We start from the raw sequence: 18,366 nt of genomic DNA, 5'->3' as shown, positions 1-18,366 counted from the left end.
ATATACGCATCAGAGGAATGCCAGAATCGATCTTGCCCAGAGATTTCCCGGTTTACTTACAGGACCTATTTCGACACTTGAAAGAACCTTCCTACACTGAGGATATCCCATGGGTCAGAGCCCATAGAACTCTGAGGCGAAAACCGCCTGATTCAGCCCCACCAAGGGATTTTGTGATCCGCCTAAAGAATTTTCAAGAAAAAGAAATGCTCTTACGGCAATCCCGCAAAACTCATCCCGTAAGATTAAGGGGCAATGTCCTACAATTCTTTCAGGACTTATCAACCCGCACCTTACAACGCAGGAAGGAATTTTCGCCCCTTACTGCCCTGCTAAGAAATAAAAGAATCCCTTACAGATGGGGCTTTCCAACACACCTTTGGACTATAAGCAACAGCACCAGGGTGGTCTGCAGGACCCCAGAGGACACTCAAACCTTTTGCACAGCGCTTGGACTTGAATCCCCTACAGAAACTCCTACTGAGCCACAGAGCTCGCAAATTTTCAAAGGACGAAGCAACCCATGTGAATCCTGGCACACAGCTCTTCCCAAGAGAACCAAGTCAAAAGACACCACTGCCAGAAGACACACCACCACCAGCTCAGCCTCTTCTGATAATTCACCTTTGTGAACTCTTTACCCCTAGTTTTGGGACACTGAATAAAGAGACTTATAGTTTGGACTATGTCGCCTCTTTGGGACAAGCAAGTATTTGTCATAATTTATTTGTTTTTCAACTCAGTAAGCCATAATCTCTTGCCATTCATAGAGTATGAGCAAGAGCAGACTTAATAACCCCTCTCCCATATTTACTCTTCCCCCAATCCCTACCTATCCCTTTCCCCCCCTTCCCATCCCTCTGACCCACCTCCCTCACCTTCTCTCCCATCAGAATTCCTAACCAATTTTACTAAAAATATCTAGAACTTAAAGGGCGCTTTATGGTAATGCCCCCAACCTATTCTCAGTTATGACCTATAATAGGAAGAGAGACTTTTTGTTTTTTGTTATAATGTTACTGTTTTCCATAATTTACAATGTTATAATGTTTGTTGCGAGACACTGTTTAAGTTATCACTTGTTAAATGAATGTTTTCCTCCTGCAGAAATATGCTATAAAATACACTCATACCACAAGCTTTATATGACCTTATTCACACAACCAGTGTTAATTTTGACGGCAAATTTCAATTTAGTCTTAGTTTTAGTCTTTTGACTAAAATGCCATTTTAGTTTTAGTCGTATTTTAGTCATCTGAATTGTTTTAGTTTTAGTCTAGTTTTAGTCGACTGAATTTTCAGTAGATTTTAGTCGACTAAATCCCAGTAGATTTTAGTCAACTAAAATCTAAGGGGTTTAGTTAAAGTGTAATGCGTTATTTAAGCATTTCTCTATCATTTGCAAACTGATTACATACTCCAGGTGTAAACATAATACCTGTTAATATTTATGGTATTAAGGTTTAAACATGCAATACAGACACAGATTTAACCGTTTTGATATGTAACATCTTTATTAAACTTACAATTAAATAAAATCAAGTTTCATAAAAAAACAGAAGTGCAACTTTAAAATATATATAAAAAAAACTGTAAACTGTATTGGCTAAATTGAACATATTACCCAATATAAAACCTTTAACAGTTTCCTGTTAATAATTAAAACAAGTATCAAGTAACTCAACACAAAACAAAAAAGTTTCTGCAGATAGCACAGGCACAGAATAACTTAAACCCATACTAGTGGGCTATGCTTATTTCTATAGGAAGAATCAATTGATTGTTCACAGATTCGAAAAAGTTTCGGCAATGATATTAGCACTGCTCTAGAACTTCCAAACTCATTATATACTCCTGGAGTAAAGGTTTATTAACCTGTTTTTATTTATGGTATTAAGGTTTGAACATGCAATACAAATTTAACAGATTTAACTGTTGTGGTATATAACATGTCTTTATTTATCTTAAAATTTAATAAAATTAAGTTTCGTAAATTTTACAAAAGAGCAGTAATTGAATATGGATTGATTATAACAACTTGCATAAAATGTTTTTGTCAGCAAATTTTGATTTAGTTTTAGTCATAGTCTTTTGACTAAAATGTCATTTTGATTTAGTTTTAGTCATAGTCTTTTGACTAAAATGTCATTTTAGTTTTAGTCGTATTTTAGTCATTAGAATTTCTTTAGTTTTATAGTCATTTTAGTCTAGTTTTAGTCGACGAAATTAACACTGCACACAACCAGACAGCACACCTCAGCAAAAATACCAAGGATGATGAAATCCGTAAACTGAACCTTCTTACACAAAACGCTAAGGGACTCAGCTCACCCCACAAAAGATCTAAAGCCCTCTTAGACCTCTCAAAAAGACAGGTAGATATCTTGTTCCTGCAAGAGACTCATTTTAAAAGAAACAAGTAACCCAAATACTTTGGGAAAACGTTTACCACCCACTATCATAGCTCCAATACCTCAAAAAGAAGTGGAGTTAGTATCTTATTGCACAAGTCACTTCCCTTCACACATATTCAAACCTCTAAAGACTCTAAAGGTCGATTCCTCGGGCTGGTGGGCCTGCTTTATGGTAGACCTATAACATTGATAAACATCTATGCCCCAAATGCAAAGCAAGCCCCTTTTTTTAAACAAATATTTAATCGAATTGTAGACATAGCAAAAGGACCAGTCTTTGTCGTGGAGACTTTAATGTCCCCATTCAACCCACCAAGGACAGCTCCAACCCCACAATAGTGATATCAAAAAAAGTTACTAATGTATTATGGACAGGCTTGAGAAATCTTAACCTTCATGATACCTGGCGTTTCATCCACCAGGACACCCAAGATTATACTTTCTTCTCCCACCCTAACAAAACGCACAGTCGCATAGACTACATTTTCACCAATCAACCAGTTCTAGCCTTAATCAACAGATGCGTTATTTCCCCCACATCGTGGTCAGACCATTCAGCGGTAAAATTAAACATATCATGGACAAACACCCCTCTAACATCATACACGTGGAAATTAGATAACTCCCTCCTTAACAATCCAGACACAATTATGAAACTCACTAACACCATCAAAGAATATTTTCAACTTAACATACCCTCGACAACTAATAAATATACAATCTGGGAGGTGCATAAATGCATGCTCAGAGGTGAATTAATTAAACTAAAGGCTCATCTCCAAAAACTACACCGACAGCAATATAATGAACTATCAGACACCTTTGCTCGCCTAGACCTGGCCCATAAAATATCTCCTACAGACCCAAACATACTGAATGACCTACAAAATGCCAGACGAGCGTTAGACGGCTTTCTACAAATAGAATACCAGATTATCCGCGCAAAAACCAACAGCATGTTCTTTTATGAAAGCAACAGGTCAGGCAAGTTATTAGCAAGAGCCCTGAAAAAAAAGAGATTGAAATCATATATTAACGAACTACAAACACTTAATCGCCCCCATACTCTAAAAACCACTAAAGATATTTTACAATCCTTTCACGACTATTATTCCACCTTATATAATATTCAAGAAGAAGTACCCTCTCAAGGCCCTTCCCCAGACCTGGTTTCTTATATCTCCAGTGCGCAACTACCTAATATAACACCGGATCAACTTAAAACCCTCAACAACCCCATTACCCAAACTGAACTCCTCACAGCCATAAAATCACTTAATAATGGGATAAGCCCAGGACCAGACAGTTTTACTGGAAAGTATTATCACACCTTCTCCTCTCAACTCTCCCCTTACCTTACTCAACTATTCAATGAGGTTACAGACACTAACCCATTCCCACAATCCATGCTGGAAGCGCAAGTAGTAGTGATCCCGAAACCAGGTAAACCCCCTACAACCCCGGCTAACTTCCGCCCAATCTCCCTCCTCAACATAGATATCAAACTTTATGCTAAAATATTGGCCACCCGTATTAACTCAATACTCCCGTCAATCATACATATTAATCAGGCCGGTTTCACTCCCCTTAGAGAAGCTAAAGATAATACGACCAAGATCCTATTATTAATGGAATATGCAGTTAGCAACCACATCCCCTCCGTGTTTATCTCCATGGATGCGGAGAAAGCCTTTGATAGGCTCAACTGGCAATTTCTTAAAGAGGCACTCACACACTTTGGCTTTTACCAAGCTTTCACAGGAAAAATATTCTCCCTTTACAATAACCCTCAAGCCAAAATAAAATTGAACGACACCTTGTCCCAACCATTTTCGATCACAAACGGTACGAGACAGGGATGTCCCCTCTCCCCTATATTATTTATCCTCGCTATGGAGGTTTTAGCATCACATATCAGACATAACACAGATATACAGGGGTTCACAATTTCTCACCAGGAATACAAAGCTACCTTGTACGCTGATAATCTTTTTCTCACATTAACAAGACCTCACGACTCACTCCCCCCCCCCCCCCTTGTTCAAACACTACATACCTACGGCACCTTTTCAAATTTCAAAATAAATATTACCAAGTCAGAATTACTCCCACTTGGATTACAAGCAGAGGAAATAACTGCAATACAAACACTTGTACACTTTCGCATACAACTGCGCTCTATAAAATACCTCGGAGTTCACATCTCCCCCCATATACAAGTAACACTTGACACCAATTATAAAGTCATAACCGATACAATACAAAGCATGTTGCGAACCTGGAGCAATAAACCAATCTCATGGTTAGGCAGAATTAATTCCGTCAAAATGATGCTGCTCCCCAAGATACTATATCTCTTCCAAACCCTACGGATCCCAATCCCCAAGTTTGTCATACAAAATCTCCAAAAATCCTTCATCTCCTACATATGGCAACATAAGAGACCACGGATAGCTACCGCCACCCTATATCGTCCTAAAGAATTGGGTGGCCTCGGGATCCCAAACCTCACTCAATACAGACTTGCCAGCTTCTATACCAGAATAATACACTGGTGCAGACACTCAGTACACAAAGAATGGGTACTTTTAGAACAATCATTATCTCATACTTCAAATCTTAACAGCAAGTGCTGGTTACCTCCATCCAAACGAAACTTACCTGCATGCCTACCAACAATTACTAGAGAAACTCTAAAACTGTGGGATGCATCCATTAAACAAAATAACCATATCTCAACTATATCCTCCCCGCTAACACCTCTTTGCGAAAATCCAGATTCCCCGATACCATTCCCCACCCAAATGATTCAAACAACCAACATTGCAAACTCACTACCCTGCCTTACAATCATTCAAAATGGAAAAATCAAACCCTTAACCAAACTAATCCCCATCCTGGATAAAATACGCATAGAATGGTTTAGATACCATCAACTAACGGACTTTCTCACCAAACACCCACATAAGCCGTAACTTTTTCGCTCCCAGACTAGCTTCGAGGGCAGCTGAGTCCATGACACCCTTCAAAGGGGCTTTCTATCTTTTGCATATCAATTACTTATACAACCAAACAGCATGTCCCTCCCCTCATACACGCAAAAATGGGAAGCAGAGATTGGCACTACTCAATCCCCAAAGGAATGGCAAAACATCTTCTCCTACATGACAAAATCCTCTTCGTCCATTTATGTAATGGAAATGAACGTTAAGTTACTATACAGATGGTACTACACTCCCCATCGACTACACACTACTTTCCCCACACACTCACCGGAATGCTGGAGAGGCTGCCAAAATATTGGCACCCCTACACACATATGGTGGACATGCCCAATAGCTCAAGCATATTGGGAAGCCATCAGAGTTGAATTCGAAAAGGTCTTATCTCTAAGCTTCAAGCTTGATATTTGGCTTTTCATCTTTAATAAATTTCCCAAAATAACATGCAAACTACAACTAGCCCTGCTGACTATCATGACAAACTCTGCAAAACGACTAATTCCCAAAAACTGGAAAGGTAGTACACTCCCATCTATCCATGTCTGGAGAGAAACAACCACCCAATCCCTCCAACTAGAAAAATATCGCTATTCCCGTAACAAACAGATAGCCGACTACCACTCGATATGCTTTTTGTGGGAGGAATACCTTAATCAGAATCCCCCCACACTCGAGACCACCACCCTTATATCCCCCCCTCAAACTTAAAATTATTAACCACCCCTGAACGACGAATTACCATCCTAAACTGGACAGAAGGTCATTCCAATAGTCCGACAATCAATGACATAATAGTTTCTACTCTGCAGGAGCCGTATATTTATATTATTATTTACATCTCTATTGTTCACTGTAACTGTTCATTTATTTATGGGTTTTATTTCTCCCTCATCTAGTTTAAATAACTTACTTGTGCAAGTTAAACTTGTTTATTTAATGATAAATATATCCACAACTTATTTTTGTTTACAAAAAAAACCAACACATTTTTTGCATCATAATCCAAGTATATGGAAACATTGTTATCACAACGTTGCATATGTAACTGTTTCTATTTTGCATTGTATGCAATGATTATATGTCATTCAATAAACCTTTTGAAAAAAAAAAAAAAATTATAAACATAAAAAACCCATATACACAATTTAAAAGAGGAGCACATAGCATTATCAACAGAATAACCTAAGGTAGACAGGAAAATTTCTCACCAATTGAAAAAATTAAAGGAAATAAGCAAAAAAAGTTACAATGTCATTCTAACTGGAAAGAACAGATTCTGGTAATAGCTCTAACCTAAAGGACAAATTTACCTATAATAAATGGCCAATCTATGCTTAGTATAGATTTAAAACATCAATATCTCATGTGGAGCTATTACTCTGAATTTTTCGATCCTTAGAGGGATATTATATAAATAAGCTCCAATCAAAATCCTTATTGAGGCCTTTATGGATAAGGGCCTCAATTTTGTGAATCCAGAACATCTCTCTCGTTTTTAGAAGATGCTCTCTATCCCCTCCCCTTCTGGGTTTATCTACTTGTTCTATGACCTGAAATCGGAGCTGACTTATATTGTGACCCATAGAGAGGAAGTCAGAGGACACTGGAGCATCTTTATTGCATCTAATATTTAATTTGTGCTCCGTTATCCTCTCCCTTACCTCTCTACAGGTCTCGCCAATGTAAATAAACCCACATGGGCATTTGATTAAATAAATAGCAAAGGTTGATCTACATGTTAGATATTCTTCCCACTAGTTGGATGATAAAGAATTCACCTTTTATCATTGAGCTTCAATTGTTGCAACTAAGGTATGGATAACATCCACTTTTTCTTATGCCTATTGTTCGCTGAACACTCTTTTTGCCGCTGCCTATATCGGTATGTACAAGCATATCCTTAATGCTTTGATTTCTTCTGTAAGCAACCATGGGGCCCATTTTAAATTCATTGACTTGAGGATTGCATTCTCTCATTATGTGCCAGTGTTACAGGGGACAGCCATGGGCTCCAACGTCGCCCCCACATACGCCAATATTTTCAAGAACAGCTTTGAGGAATACTTTGTGTACCCTCATGGCTTTTTCCAGCTCTATGGCGCCTCCTGGTGGAGGTACATAGACAATGTATTTGGTGGGGGGGGCAATGTTGGTAGCCTATTGTCATTTGTACAAGATCTGAATGACTCAGTCAGAGGACTCAAATTTACCCTGCATATGAGTGAGATTGGCATTGAATATTTGGATACATATGTGTACATAGAGGGAGGTCTTTTGAAAACAGATCTATACATGAAACGTACTGACAGGAATAATTTATTACAGTATGGCAGTTGTCACCCCAATAATGTATTCAAGGCAATTCCAAAAAGTAAATTCACCAGGGTAAAACACATTGTCTCAGACAGTGATAGATGTAAAATCAGATTAGAGGAAATGGCAAACCAGTTTATTGCCAGGAACTATCCACCGACTTTAAAATCAGAACAACTCAAGGTTGTATCCAGTGAAATAAGACAAACCAAAAAGATAAATGTGAAGAAAGAAATAGTATGATATTTGTGACACAGTTCAATAGACCGAGTCAGAGAATCTCAGGTATATTGAAAAAACACTGGCACATATTGAGAGAATGCAATCCTCAAGTCAATGAATTTAGAATGGGCCCCATGGTTGCTTACAGAAGGAATCAAAGCATTAAGGATATGCTTGTACATACAGATATAGGCAGCAGCAAAAAGAGTGTTCAGCAAACAATAGGCATAAGAAAAAGTGGATGTTATCCAGGCCTTATTTATATAATATACCTCTAAAGATCAAGTTAGAATGACATTGTAACTTTTTTTGCTTATATCCTTTAATTTTTTCAATTGGTGAGAAATATTACTGTCTACCTTAAGTTAGTCTGTTGATAATGCTGTGTGCTCCTCTTTTAAATTGTGTATATGTTTTTTTTTAGGTTTATTCACATTGGAGCATTAAATAAGAACAAAATTGAATGTAATATGGTTTACATCCACAAGATGTCACTATTGTGCAGAAAATGCTCCCATGTGAACAGGTAGAGGAATAAAACACAGGAACCTGTATAATTAAAGGGACACTGAACCCAAATTTATTCTTTTGTGATTCAGATAGAGCATGACATTTTAAGCAACTTTCTAATTTACTCCTATTATCAAATTTTCTTCATTCTCTTGGTATCTTTATTTGAAATGCAAGAATGTAAGTTTAGATGCCCATTTTTGGTGAACAACCTGGATTGTTCGTGCTGATTGGTGGATACATTCATCCACCATTAAAAAAGTGCTGTGCAGAGTACTGAACCAAAAAAAAGAAAAATTGATAATAGGAATAAATTAGAAAGTTGCTTAAATTTGCATGCTCTGTCTGAATCACAAAAGGAAAAAATTGGGTTCAGTGTCCCTTTAAGTATACATGACTAATGGCCTAGTGCAGGCCTGAAACATTGTATGTGTGTTCTGGGACCCTACATGGAAGAATTAAGGTCTTTTATTGATTTTGGAGGCTGGAAACTTTTTGTTTTTTGTTTTTGATTGGGAAAGTATATACAGTATGTCCTATGTCCTTCTAAAAAGAGGTTGAAATACTCATGTTTTACCACATGATGGCACTAAACATTACACATTTATTTAAGAGTTAAACGCTGTTTTTTTTTCAGCCGGCTCTCCCCCATTGATTCCTATGGGGAAATCATGCACAAGCACATTCAGCCAGCTCACTGCTAACGTAAGCAGCGCTGGTATTGAGGTGAGATGTGGAGCAAAATTTTGCTCTACGATCACTTTTTTGCAGTCAACGCCGGGTTTATATAAACCTGTAATGAGTGAGCGGTGAACATAAACTGCTCGTTAGCACTGCATAGCCTCTAACGCCAAATTCGTAATCTAGGTGATAGTTGTGTGCTAATGGTAGTAATAATGAAATGTTCTAGCATATTAAGTCCCTTTAAAGTTACCAAAGTTTAATCACAAATCTTTCCATCCTGTACATTTTGTGTTACCATAAATCATAATTTATGAGTGTCCTTAGAGATGGTTAATAAAAAGTGAAAAGACATATACTTAACTGGCAGGGAAGTCTTAGCCATGATCACTAAGGTGGCTCTCCCAGGACGAGGCTGGTTCATTGCACTCTGAGCCCCCTGACCTCTGTGATTTCCCCACATGGTAGTGGGGGACTGCATACAAGCTTTTCCCTGAAAAAAAAAATGTGAAAAGGCATATGGGGCTCCATGTACAAAGCTGCAAGAGCTACTCTGGAGCCCTTGCGGAGCAGATTTGCATAAACGAGCCTGCTTCTCGCAATGTAAGAAGCAGGGGTCATTAGACCGAGAGAAATTACAGAGAGCTTGCTCGCATTCAGTGATTGACAGTCCCTTCACTCACGCGATTGGTCGCGTAAATGAAGGGGCGGGCATTACACACTCATCGGAGTGTGTAATGATACATACAGGCCAGCGGATCAACAGATCAGCTGCCCACTTTCAGCGAAGGTGGGCGGACAGCTTTGGAAGTTGAGAAGCTGTCCGCCCGACTTTTAGTACATGGGGCCCATGATGTTTGAAATCTTGACTATTTATGTCCAAATAAAAATCCTGTAAAATTATCAGAATTGTTGTTAGAAATTACAGTCCTGCCCAAACCGGGTAAACCAACAGATACACCATCAAACTTTAGACCTATATCTTTGATGAATGTAGATCTCAAGATCTATTCCAAGATCCTGGCCAATCGACTGAATTTATCACTTCCATATCTGATTCACAATGACCAAACAGGGTTTGTCCCGCAAAGAGAAGCCAAGGACAATACAGTTAAGGCATTACACTTACTTCAATAATCATATAGACAGAATATTCCAACCCTTTTTATCTCTACAGATGCCGAAAAGGCGTTTGATCGGTTGGATTGGACGTTTTTGACATGCACCTTACACAAATTTGGCTTACCAAAAGATTTTATATCTAAAATTACTGCACTATATACTGTCCCTACAGCCAAAATCAAGGTCAATGGCCTCTTGTCAGATCCCTTCCCAATCCGAAATGGTACCCGTCAAGGTTGCCCTCTTTCTCCCTTGCTATTTGTTTTGTCTATGGAAGTTCTGGCTGCTGCTATTTTACGCTCCTCAAATTTAGTGGAAGGTATTAAAATCAAAACTTCAGAGTACAAACTGGCCCTATTTGCAGACGACCTCCTTATGATGCTCACAAATCCTGTAAGATCCCTCAAGGCAGCTCACTCAATTCTCAAGGACTATGGAGACTTGTCTAATTTTTCTATAAATTATGAGGTCAGTCATTCTACCAGTTCACGTCATGACAGACTTAATACACCTCCAATATATTGCCCCATTCACATTCAATACTCAATCCTTTAAATACTTAGGCATATATCTATCCCCAACTCAAGAGGAGTTAATCAAACTCAGCTATGACTCACTAACATCACATATACTCTCAAACACTGAGACTTGGTCCCCTAAATCTATATCCTGGTTGGGTAGAATAGGAGCAGCTAAAATGACATTACTCCCTAAGATTTTATATATTTTACAGACTGTACCCATCCCCCTCCCAAAATCCATGATCCCAAAACTCCAAAACGCTTATATTTGGAAAGCCAAACCACCAAGAATTGCCAAATCAACCCTATACAGAAACACCACCCAGGGAGGCTTAGGGGTCCCACACATAAGGGAATACAGAAACGCCATATTTCTTTCAAGAATTATAGATTGGTGCTCGTTTGAAGAGCATCATCATAAACAATGGGTTAAACTTGAGCATGAACTCTCCAGTTGTACCCAATTGGGCTCTATGTGTTGGACTGATATATATTGATCCAAGACCAAATACCTTAATAACCCAATCATACATGAGACTTTTAATACATGGATAGAGATAGTTAAAACACACCCTAATTTGTCCTCAATACCCTCCCCACTGACACCTATACTACAGAATGATAACTTTCCACAGGGACTCACTTTCACCCCAACAGGTACCAAGGACATTCATCTTCGGTTACCAGCCTATGTATTGACAGAAGGTGGTAATTTACTACCTAGACATTCCATGGAATCCTTGGGCAATGGATTTTTCAGTATGTGGTTTCAGTACCTCCAACTTAGCCACTACTTTCAGTCCTCACATAAATCCCACCTAAATAGGCAACAAACACAATTTGAGATACTGTGCAGTTCTTCCTCTTCTAACTGTCACACAATTTCCTGTACATATAAACTATTGACTACAGCAATTGAAACCGATTTACCAACATTTACTAAAGAATGGAATAGAGACTTACCATTTTTAATCCCAATTACAGAATGGCATTCAATTTTCACAGCGGTGAAACGGTCGGCACATTCGGCTAAACTTATAGAATTGTTGTTAGAAACTTTTTGAAAACAAGTACACTGATGTGAGTCACAATCATAATATGATCATTGGCCTTTTAATGAAAAATAACATATTAGCATCAGGACAAAGAAAGATAGACAAGTATTAATTTTAATCAACATTTTTTTTTTTAGGTCAGTCCATCTCCTTTACCGAAGTGCAAAGATTACTTTCTCCAACAAGGCATAGATTTTAGATTTGAAAATGGCAGAATAATACTTAAGAAGATGAGAAAAAGAAGCGTAAGAGAAAAACATATTCTAAGAGAAAAACGTCAGACACAGGTATACATGTGTTTTTGTTCTTTTCCTTTTTTTTTTTTAAAGGGACAATAAACTGATGTGCACAACTGCAAAATAATGGTAATTACTCACAATGTTATTGCATATCATCCTGTTCCTGCAACGCTTTTCAAATCAGTTTTCCTGTTTTAATAGTTTAAATGTGTCTGCTACTGAAGCTCCGCCTCCTTAATACTGGGCGACGCCATCTTGGAGCTCAAGTATTCTCACACACTATGACAGAAGCAATGCACACTCACTGATAAGTAATACTGGCCACTTTTGTACAGCTGTATGATTTGCTTGCAGTTAGTTTGCATAATGCATCATGTGAGCTTTATTTTTTCCAACGTTCCTCCAACCTTAACGGATACTCTATTTATTACTTCAGTGACAATTTATGCTGTAGCCAATTGTATTGCGTCCCTATGGTGTCCAGCAAGTAAATAATAATCCCCCTTTTTTTGGATGCCAAAGGGGAAGCGATACAATTGGCTACAGTCTGAATCGTCACTGAAGTAAGAAATAGAGTATCCATAATGGGCGGAAAAACGGTGGAATATCTGAAAACATGAAAGGGTAATTATTTTTTAAAAATTAAGCGTTTAAAAAGCCTTTCATGAATGTTTTACTTTATGATTACAAATATTGTAACTAAAAACTATTACGTTTACCATCACTTTAAGATAATTGTTCTGGTATTGATTTTTTTTTTTTTAATACTTTCAACAATATATAATTTTAATATATATATAATTTAGTTAACAAAATAGCAGAGACTTATAAGCCCATGAAACATTTATGTTTATGCAGATATTTTCCAATGGTATGTTAAACATTAAATACATGCTAGGCATAATGATGTATTCAAATCAAAGACTAGCCTTAGAATAATATGTAGATGTATTTTTGCAATTTTAATTAGTTTTTAAATATTGAATATATAAGTGTAAAGGTTTAGTTTCTATAAAGTACTTTAATTTATATAAAGTAATGATTGAACTAGTTTACTATTTGGGGTAAATTTAACAAAGATCGATCGGACAAGATTCGCTGTAGCGAATCCTGTCTTCTCGACCTAGCTAAATGTCGACAGCATACGCTGTCGTCATTTAACATTGCACAAGCATTTCTGGTGAAATGCTTGTGCAATGCCGTCCCCTGCTCAGTGGCGGCCAGGGGCTGTCAATCATTCTGTTTGGATCGGATCGGGATGATTTCAGTCCACCACCTAAAAGATGGTGGAGAAGTAATGGAGCAGTGGTCTTACATCCATTTAAGGCGGACCTAAAATGATTAGTCTCCGAAGCAGCACCCACTGCTTAATAAATGGACCCCTTAGTCTCGGTTTCTGCAAGCAAAGCTGTGTGGAATACCTTTCAGATTATCTTATGTTCCCCCCAGCCCTGTTTGGACCATCTCTTTTATAGCTTGCTTTATACCTGTCTCTTCATCAGGGGTAACAGATAAGGGGCAACTTAAGTACAAACATGGTAGCACCCATGACTTTATAGAAACTCAGTGAAATTTAGAAAATCAACTATTTTCAGAGTTAAATGATAGGAAAAGTTAACAAAATAATGAAAGTATATTGCAAAGGTTTTTTTTAACTATGTATAATTAAACATTTATATTACACTCTTATACTATGTAATATCCCTTTAATTGCGCTTACACTATTCGTATTCACATAAATGTATTGCATTGATCAGAGTAACAAATGTTTCAATAATTACAGTCTACATTTTTCCTACGTAGGAGATTATACCATTTGGTAAAAATAGTGTTGTGGAGCTAGTGCTACGGCAACCTACTCCTGATGTTCCAGTGACGTGGACTGGACCTGGATTTGCACGCGTTCTGAATGGAGCTGGCCTGAGATTTACTGTAGACAATATTCCCTTCCCAATGGACTTTGTACTCGCCATTCGTTATGAACCTGAGGTAAAGTAGTAAGTTCCATTCTTATAGGCAAATTTATGATTTAGGGGCTGATTTATGAAAGTGCGAGCGGACATGATACAATGTAGCGTATCATGTCCAATGTGCATCAATAAATGCCGACAGCATACACTGTCGGCATTTATCATTGCACAAGCAGTTCTTGTGAACTGCTTGTGCAATGCCTCCCCCTGCAGGTTCGCGGCCAATCGGCTGCTAGCAGGGGGTGCCAATCAGCCCGATCGTATAGGATCAGGCGGATTGATGTCCGCAGCCTCAAAACAGGCGGACAAGTTATGGAGCAGCGGTCTTTAGACCATGGCTTCATAACTGCTTGATAATTCGGCCCCTTAATGTTCATGTTGTTGACCATTTTGGAATTTAAACAGATGATTAGTAAAATAAAGTAATACAATGTCACAAGTTTTAGAGATACTGACCACTGCTTAAAGATCTTATAATAATTAATATAGCTTTGTACATTTATTGACATATACATTGTTTGCAATGAATAATCCAGTTCTAAACGATATAACAGAAAACTTAATAATTAATACAAGAGATCTGCAGAATATTACATTTTCATGTGCCTGTTTTAAAAAATAAGTCTGTAAGTAATTTAATCAAAACATGCCTTTTTGGAAAATTAGGATAAATTGTAAAAGTGTAATTGGTAAGGAGTAACATGCAATCAAAAATGAAATGGACCTTGGTGAAGATTGTTTAAGATGTGTATCTAGATTAAAAAGGCTGTGTTATTCTTTTCGTGAGACCAAACACACCCTGCACTATTGCTTAACCTCCACTTGTATTGTAGCCCTATGTTTTTGTGTACTGTGTCCTTGTATTTCCAGTTGAATCCCTTAGTGACCAGACCACTTTTCCATTTGTTGACCGTATGGGACCAAGGCTATTTTTACATTTCTGCGGTGTTTGTGTTTAGCTGTAATTTTCCTCTTATTCATTTACTGTACCCACACATATTATATACCGTTTCTCTCACTATTAAATGGACTTTCTAAAGATACTATTATTTTTATTATATCTTATAATTTAATATATTTTTTTTTATAAAATTTGATGAAAAAATGGAAAAAACACATTTATTCTAATTTGGACCCCCAAAATCTGTTACACTTCTACAACTACCATAAAACACCCATGCTAAATAGTTTCTAAATTTTGTCCTGAGTTTAGAAATACCCAATGTTTACATCTTTTTTGCTTTTTTTTGCAAGTTATAGGGCAATAAATACATGTAGCACTTTGCTATTTCAAATTTTTTTTTTTCAGATTTAGCGATAGTTACATTGTAACACTGATATCTGTCAGGAATCCCTGAATAACCGTGCACATGTATATATTTTTTAAAAGAAGACAACCTAAGGTATTAAACTTTGGGGTATTTTGACTCTTTTTACCACCAATCTATGACAAATTTTAAAACAAATTTTAAAAAATAAATAAAGAAATTGGTGATTTTTTTACAAAATAGCAATTTAAGAATACATTTACTGAGAACCCATATGTATTCAACAACATCTCCTGAGTACAGTGATCCCACCCATGTATAGGTGTGTCAGGTTCTCTGGGGGTTAAAAGGCCTTATTTTTAGGGGGCGCATTTGATCATCATGCACCCAAGTCCTATTTGGGACATTTCTGAAGCCAGCAAATGTAATTTACCTCCATCAAACCATATATTTTTGAAAAGTAGACACCCTAGGATGTTTGAAATTCTGGTATTTTAACACTTTTCATGCACTAATTCAACCACTAGTCTTTGTCAAACTTTTGGGTAGTCATTTTTTGTGTTATTTTTCACACTCGTATTATAGGCATGGATTCTTAGTTCCTGTTATGGTTTACTGAAAAAAAAAAACCTCAATATGTGTTCAACAAGATCTCCTGAATACAGTGATACCACCCATGAATAGGTTTGTTGGGTTCTCAGGGGGCTTTAAGGCCTTATTTTTAGGGGGCGCATTCCAGTTTTCCAACTTGGAATTTTCACATCTATCATCATGCACCCATGTCCTATTTGAGACATTTCTGAAGCCGGCCAATTTAATTTACTCCCATCAAACCATATATTGTTGAAAAGTAGACACCCTAGGGTATTTGAGAAGCTGGTATTTTAACACTTTCAATGCACTAATTCAACCACTAGTCTTTGTCAAACTTTTGGATAGTATTTTTTTATTATTATTTTTCACACGTACTTTAGACATGGATTCTTAGTTTCTGCTATGTGTTACTGATAAAAAAACACCTCAATATGTGTTCAACAACATCTCCTGAGTACAGTGATACCACCCATGAATAGGTTTGTCGGGTGTTCAGGGGGCTAAAAGGCCTTATTTTTAGGGGGCACATTCCAGTTTTCCAACTTGGAATTTTCACATCTGTCATTATGCACCCATGTCCAATTTGGGACATTTCTGAAGCCAGCCAATGCAATTTGCTCCCATCAAACCATATATTGTTGAAAAGTAGACACTCTAGGGTATTTTAAATGCTCTTATTTTAACACTTTCCATGCACTAATTCAACCACAAGTCTTTGTCAAACTTTTGGGTAGTCATTTTTTTGTGTTATTTTTCAGACTCATTGTACTTTAGGCATGGATTCTCAGCTCCTGTTATGTGTTAATTACACAAAAAATCTCAATATGTGTTCAACAACATCTCCTGAGTACAGTGATACCACCCATGAATAGGTTTGTCAGGTTCTCAGGGGTCTAAAAAGCGTATTCCAGTTTTCCAACTTGGAATTTTCACATCTCATGCACCCATGTCCTATTTGGGACATTTTTGAAGCCGGCCAATCTAATTTACCCCCATCAAACCATATATTTTTGAAAATAGACACCCTAGGGTATTTGAAATTCTGGAATGTTAACACTTTCCATGCATTAATTCAACAACCAGTCTTTGTCAAACTTTTGCATAGTCATTTTTTTTTTAAACACATTTTAATTTAGGCATGAATTCTCAGCTCCTGTTAAGTGTTACTGACACAAAACACCTCAATTTGTGTTCAACAATATATCCTGAGTACAGTGATACCACCTTTTCATATGTTTGTTGGCTTGTTTGGGGGGGTGCAATGCCAAACTTCTGACATGTGTTTGTGATTTGTTTTCACATTTAACATATCTTCTTTGCCTATCTTCTTTTTGGGGGCCTTTTTACGTACCCCAATTTATTTTCTTGCCATGAATGTGCATATATTTGAAAAATTGACACCCTAATGAAGAAAGTGTATGGTGGTAATTTTTCAATTTTCATTTTTACACACACATTGCTTTTTTACTATGATTTAGGAGAGCCTGTTGTAAGTTATTGCAAGAAAACAATTGTTTAGTTTAGAGTGAATAGAGCGCTGGAACTGTCAAATCCCAAACTCCCTATAAATATAAGCTCCTTCCAACTTATATATATGTGAAATATTCAGAGGAATTTGTGTAGATATAGGGGCGTGGTACACTTAAGGGATGTAATTGGATTTTTAAGGAATACAAAATTTTCCAATTTGTTACTCTATAGTGCAAATTTTCAATTTATTACTGGGTCCACATAACCAATGTTTGCAAGTGTAAAGAAAAAAATTGACAAAGCTTATTGTGTAAATACAGCCAAGTGTGAAGAAAGTGTTTAAACCATATAAAAGTTGTACCTTTTGAAATACTATTTTACTATTATTTATTAGTGTATTAGTGAAAAAATTAACAGAAAGTGTCTGATTTTTTTATACTGTTTATAACAGCATTTAACCTTATAAAGAAACTAAGGCCTAGATTTGGAGTTTGGCGGTAAAAGGGCTGTTAACGCTCCGCGGGCTTTTTTCTGGCCGCACCATAAATTTAACTCTGGTATCGAGAGTTCAAACAAATGCTGCGTTAGGCTCCAAAAAAGGAGCGTAGAGCATTTTTACCGCAAATGCAACTCTCGATACCAGAGTTGCTTACGGACGCGGCCAGCCTCAAAAACGTGCTCGTGCACGATTCTCCCATAGGACACAATGGAACTGTTTGAGCTGAAAAAAAACCTAACACCTGCAAAAAAGCAGCGTTCAGCTCCTAACGCAGCCCCATTGTTTCCTATGGGGAAACACTTCCTACGTCTGCACCTAACACTCTAACATGTACCCCGAGTCTAAACACCCTAACCTTACACTTATTAACCCCTAATCTGCCGCCCCCGCTATCGCTGACCCCTGCATTTTTTTTTTAAACCCTAATCTGCCGCTCCGTAAACCGCCGCAACCTACGTTATCCCTATGTACCCCTAATCTGCTGCC

The 18,366-nt window shown here is 37.4% G+C and overlaps 1 protein-coding gene across 1 annotated transcript in view; it reads left to right on the top strand.

Annotated features, from left to right (window-relative positions):
- LOC128644138 (laminin subunit beta-4-like) overlaps window positions 1-18,366 on the top strand; it is a 184,889-nt gene that overhangs the window by 96,220 nt on the left and 70,303 nt on the right. Inside the window, exons 15-16 of the mRNA XM_053696848.1 lie at window positions 11,978-12,127; window positions 13,883-14,068. Coding sequence (XP_053552823.1) covers window positions 11,978-12,127; window positions 13,883-14,068 — 336 coding nt within the window. The remainder of the gene's footprint in view (window positions 1-11,977; window positions 12,128-13,882; window positions 14,069-18,366) is intronic.

The sequence above is a fragment of the Bombina bombina genome, unplaced genomic scaffold (genome assembly GCF_027579735.1).
Source record: "Bombina bombina isolate aBomBom1 unplaced genomic scaffold, aBomBom1.pri scaffold_561, whole genome shotgun sequence".
NCBI lineage: Eukaryota > Metazoa > Chordata > Amphibia > Anura > Bombinatoridae > Bombina > Bombina bombina.
The sequence above is the reverse complement of the archived record's forward strand: the minus strand, read 5'-3'. Positions and strand labels throughout refer to the sequence as shown.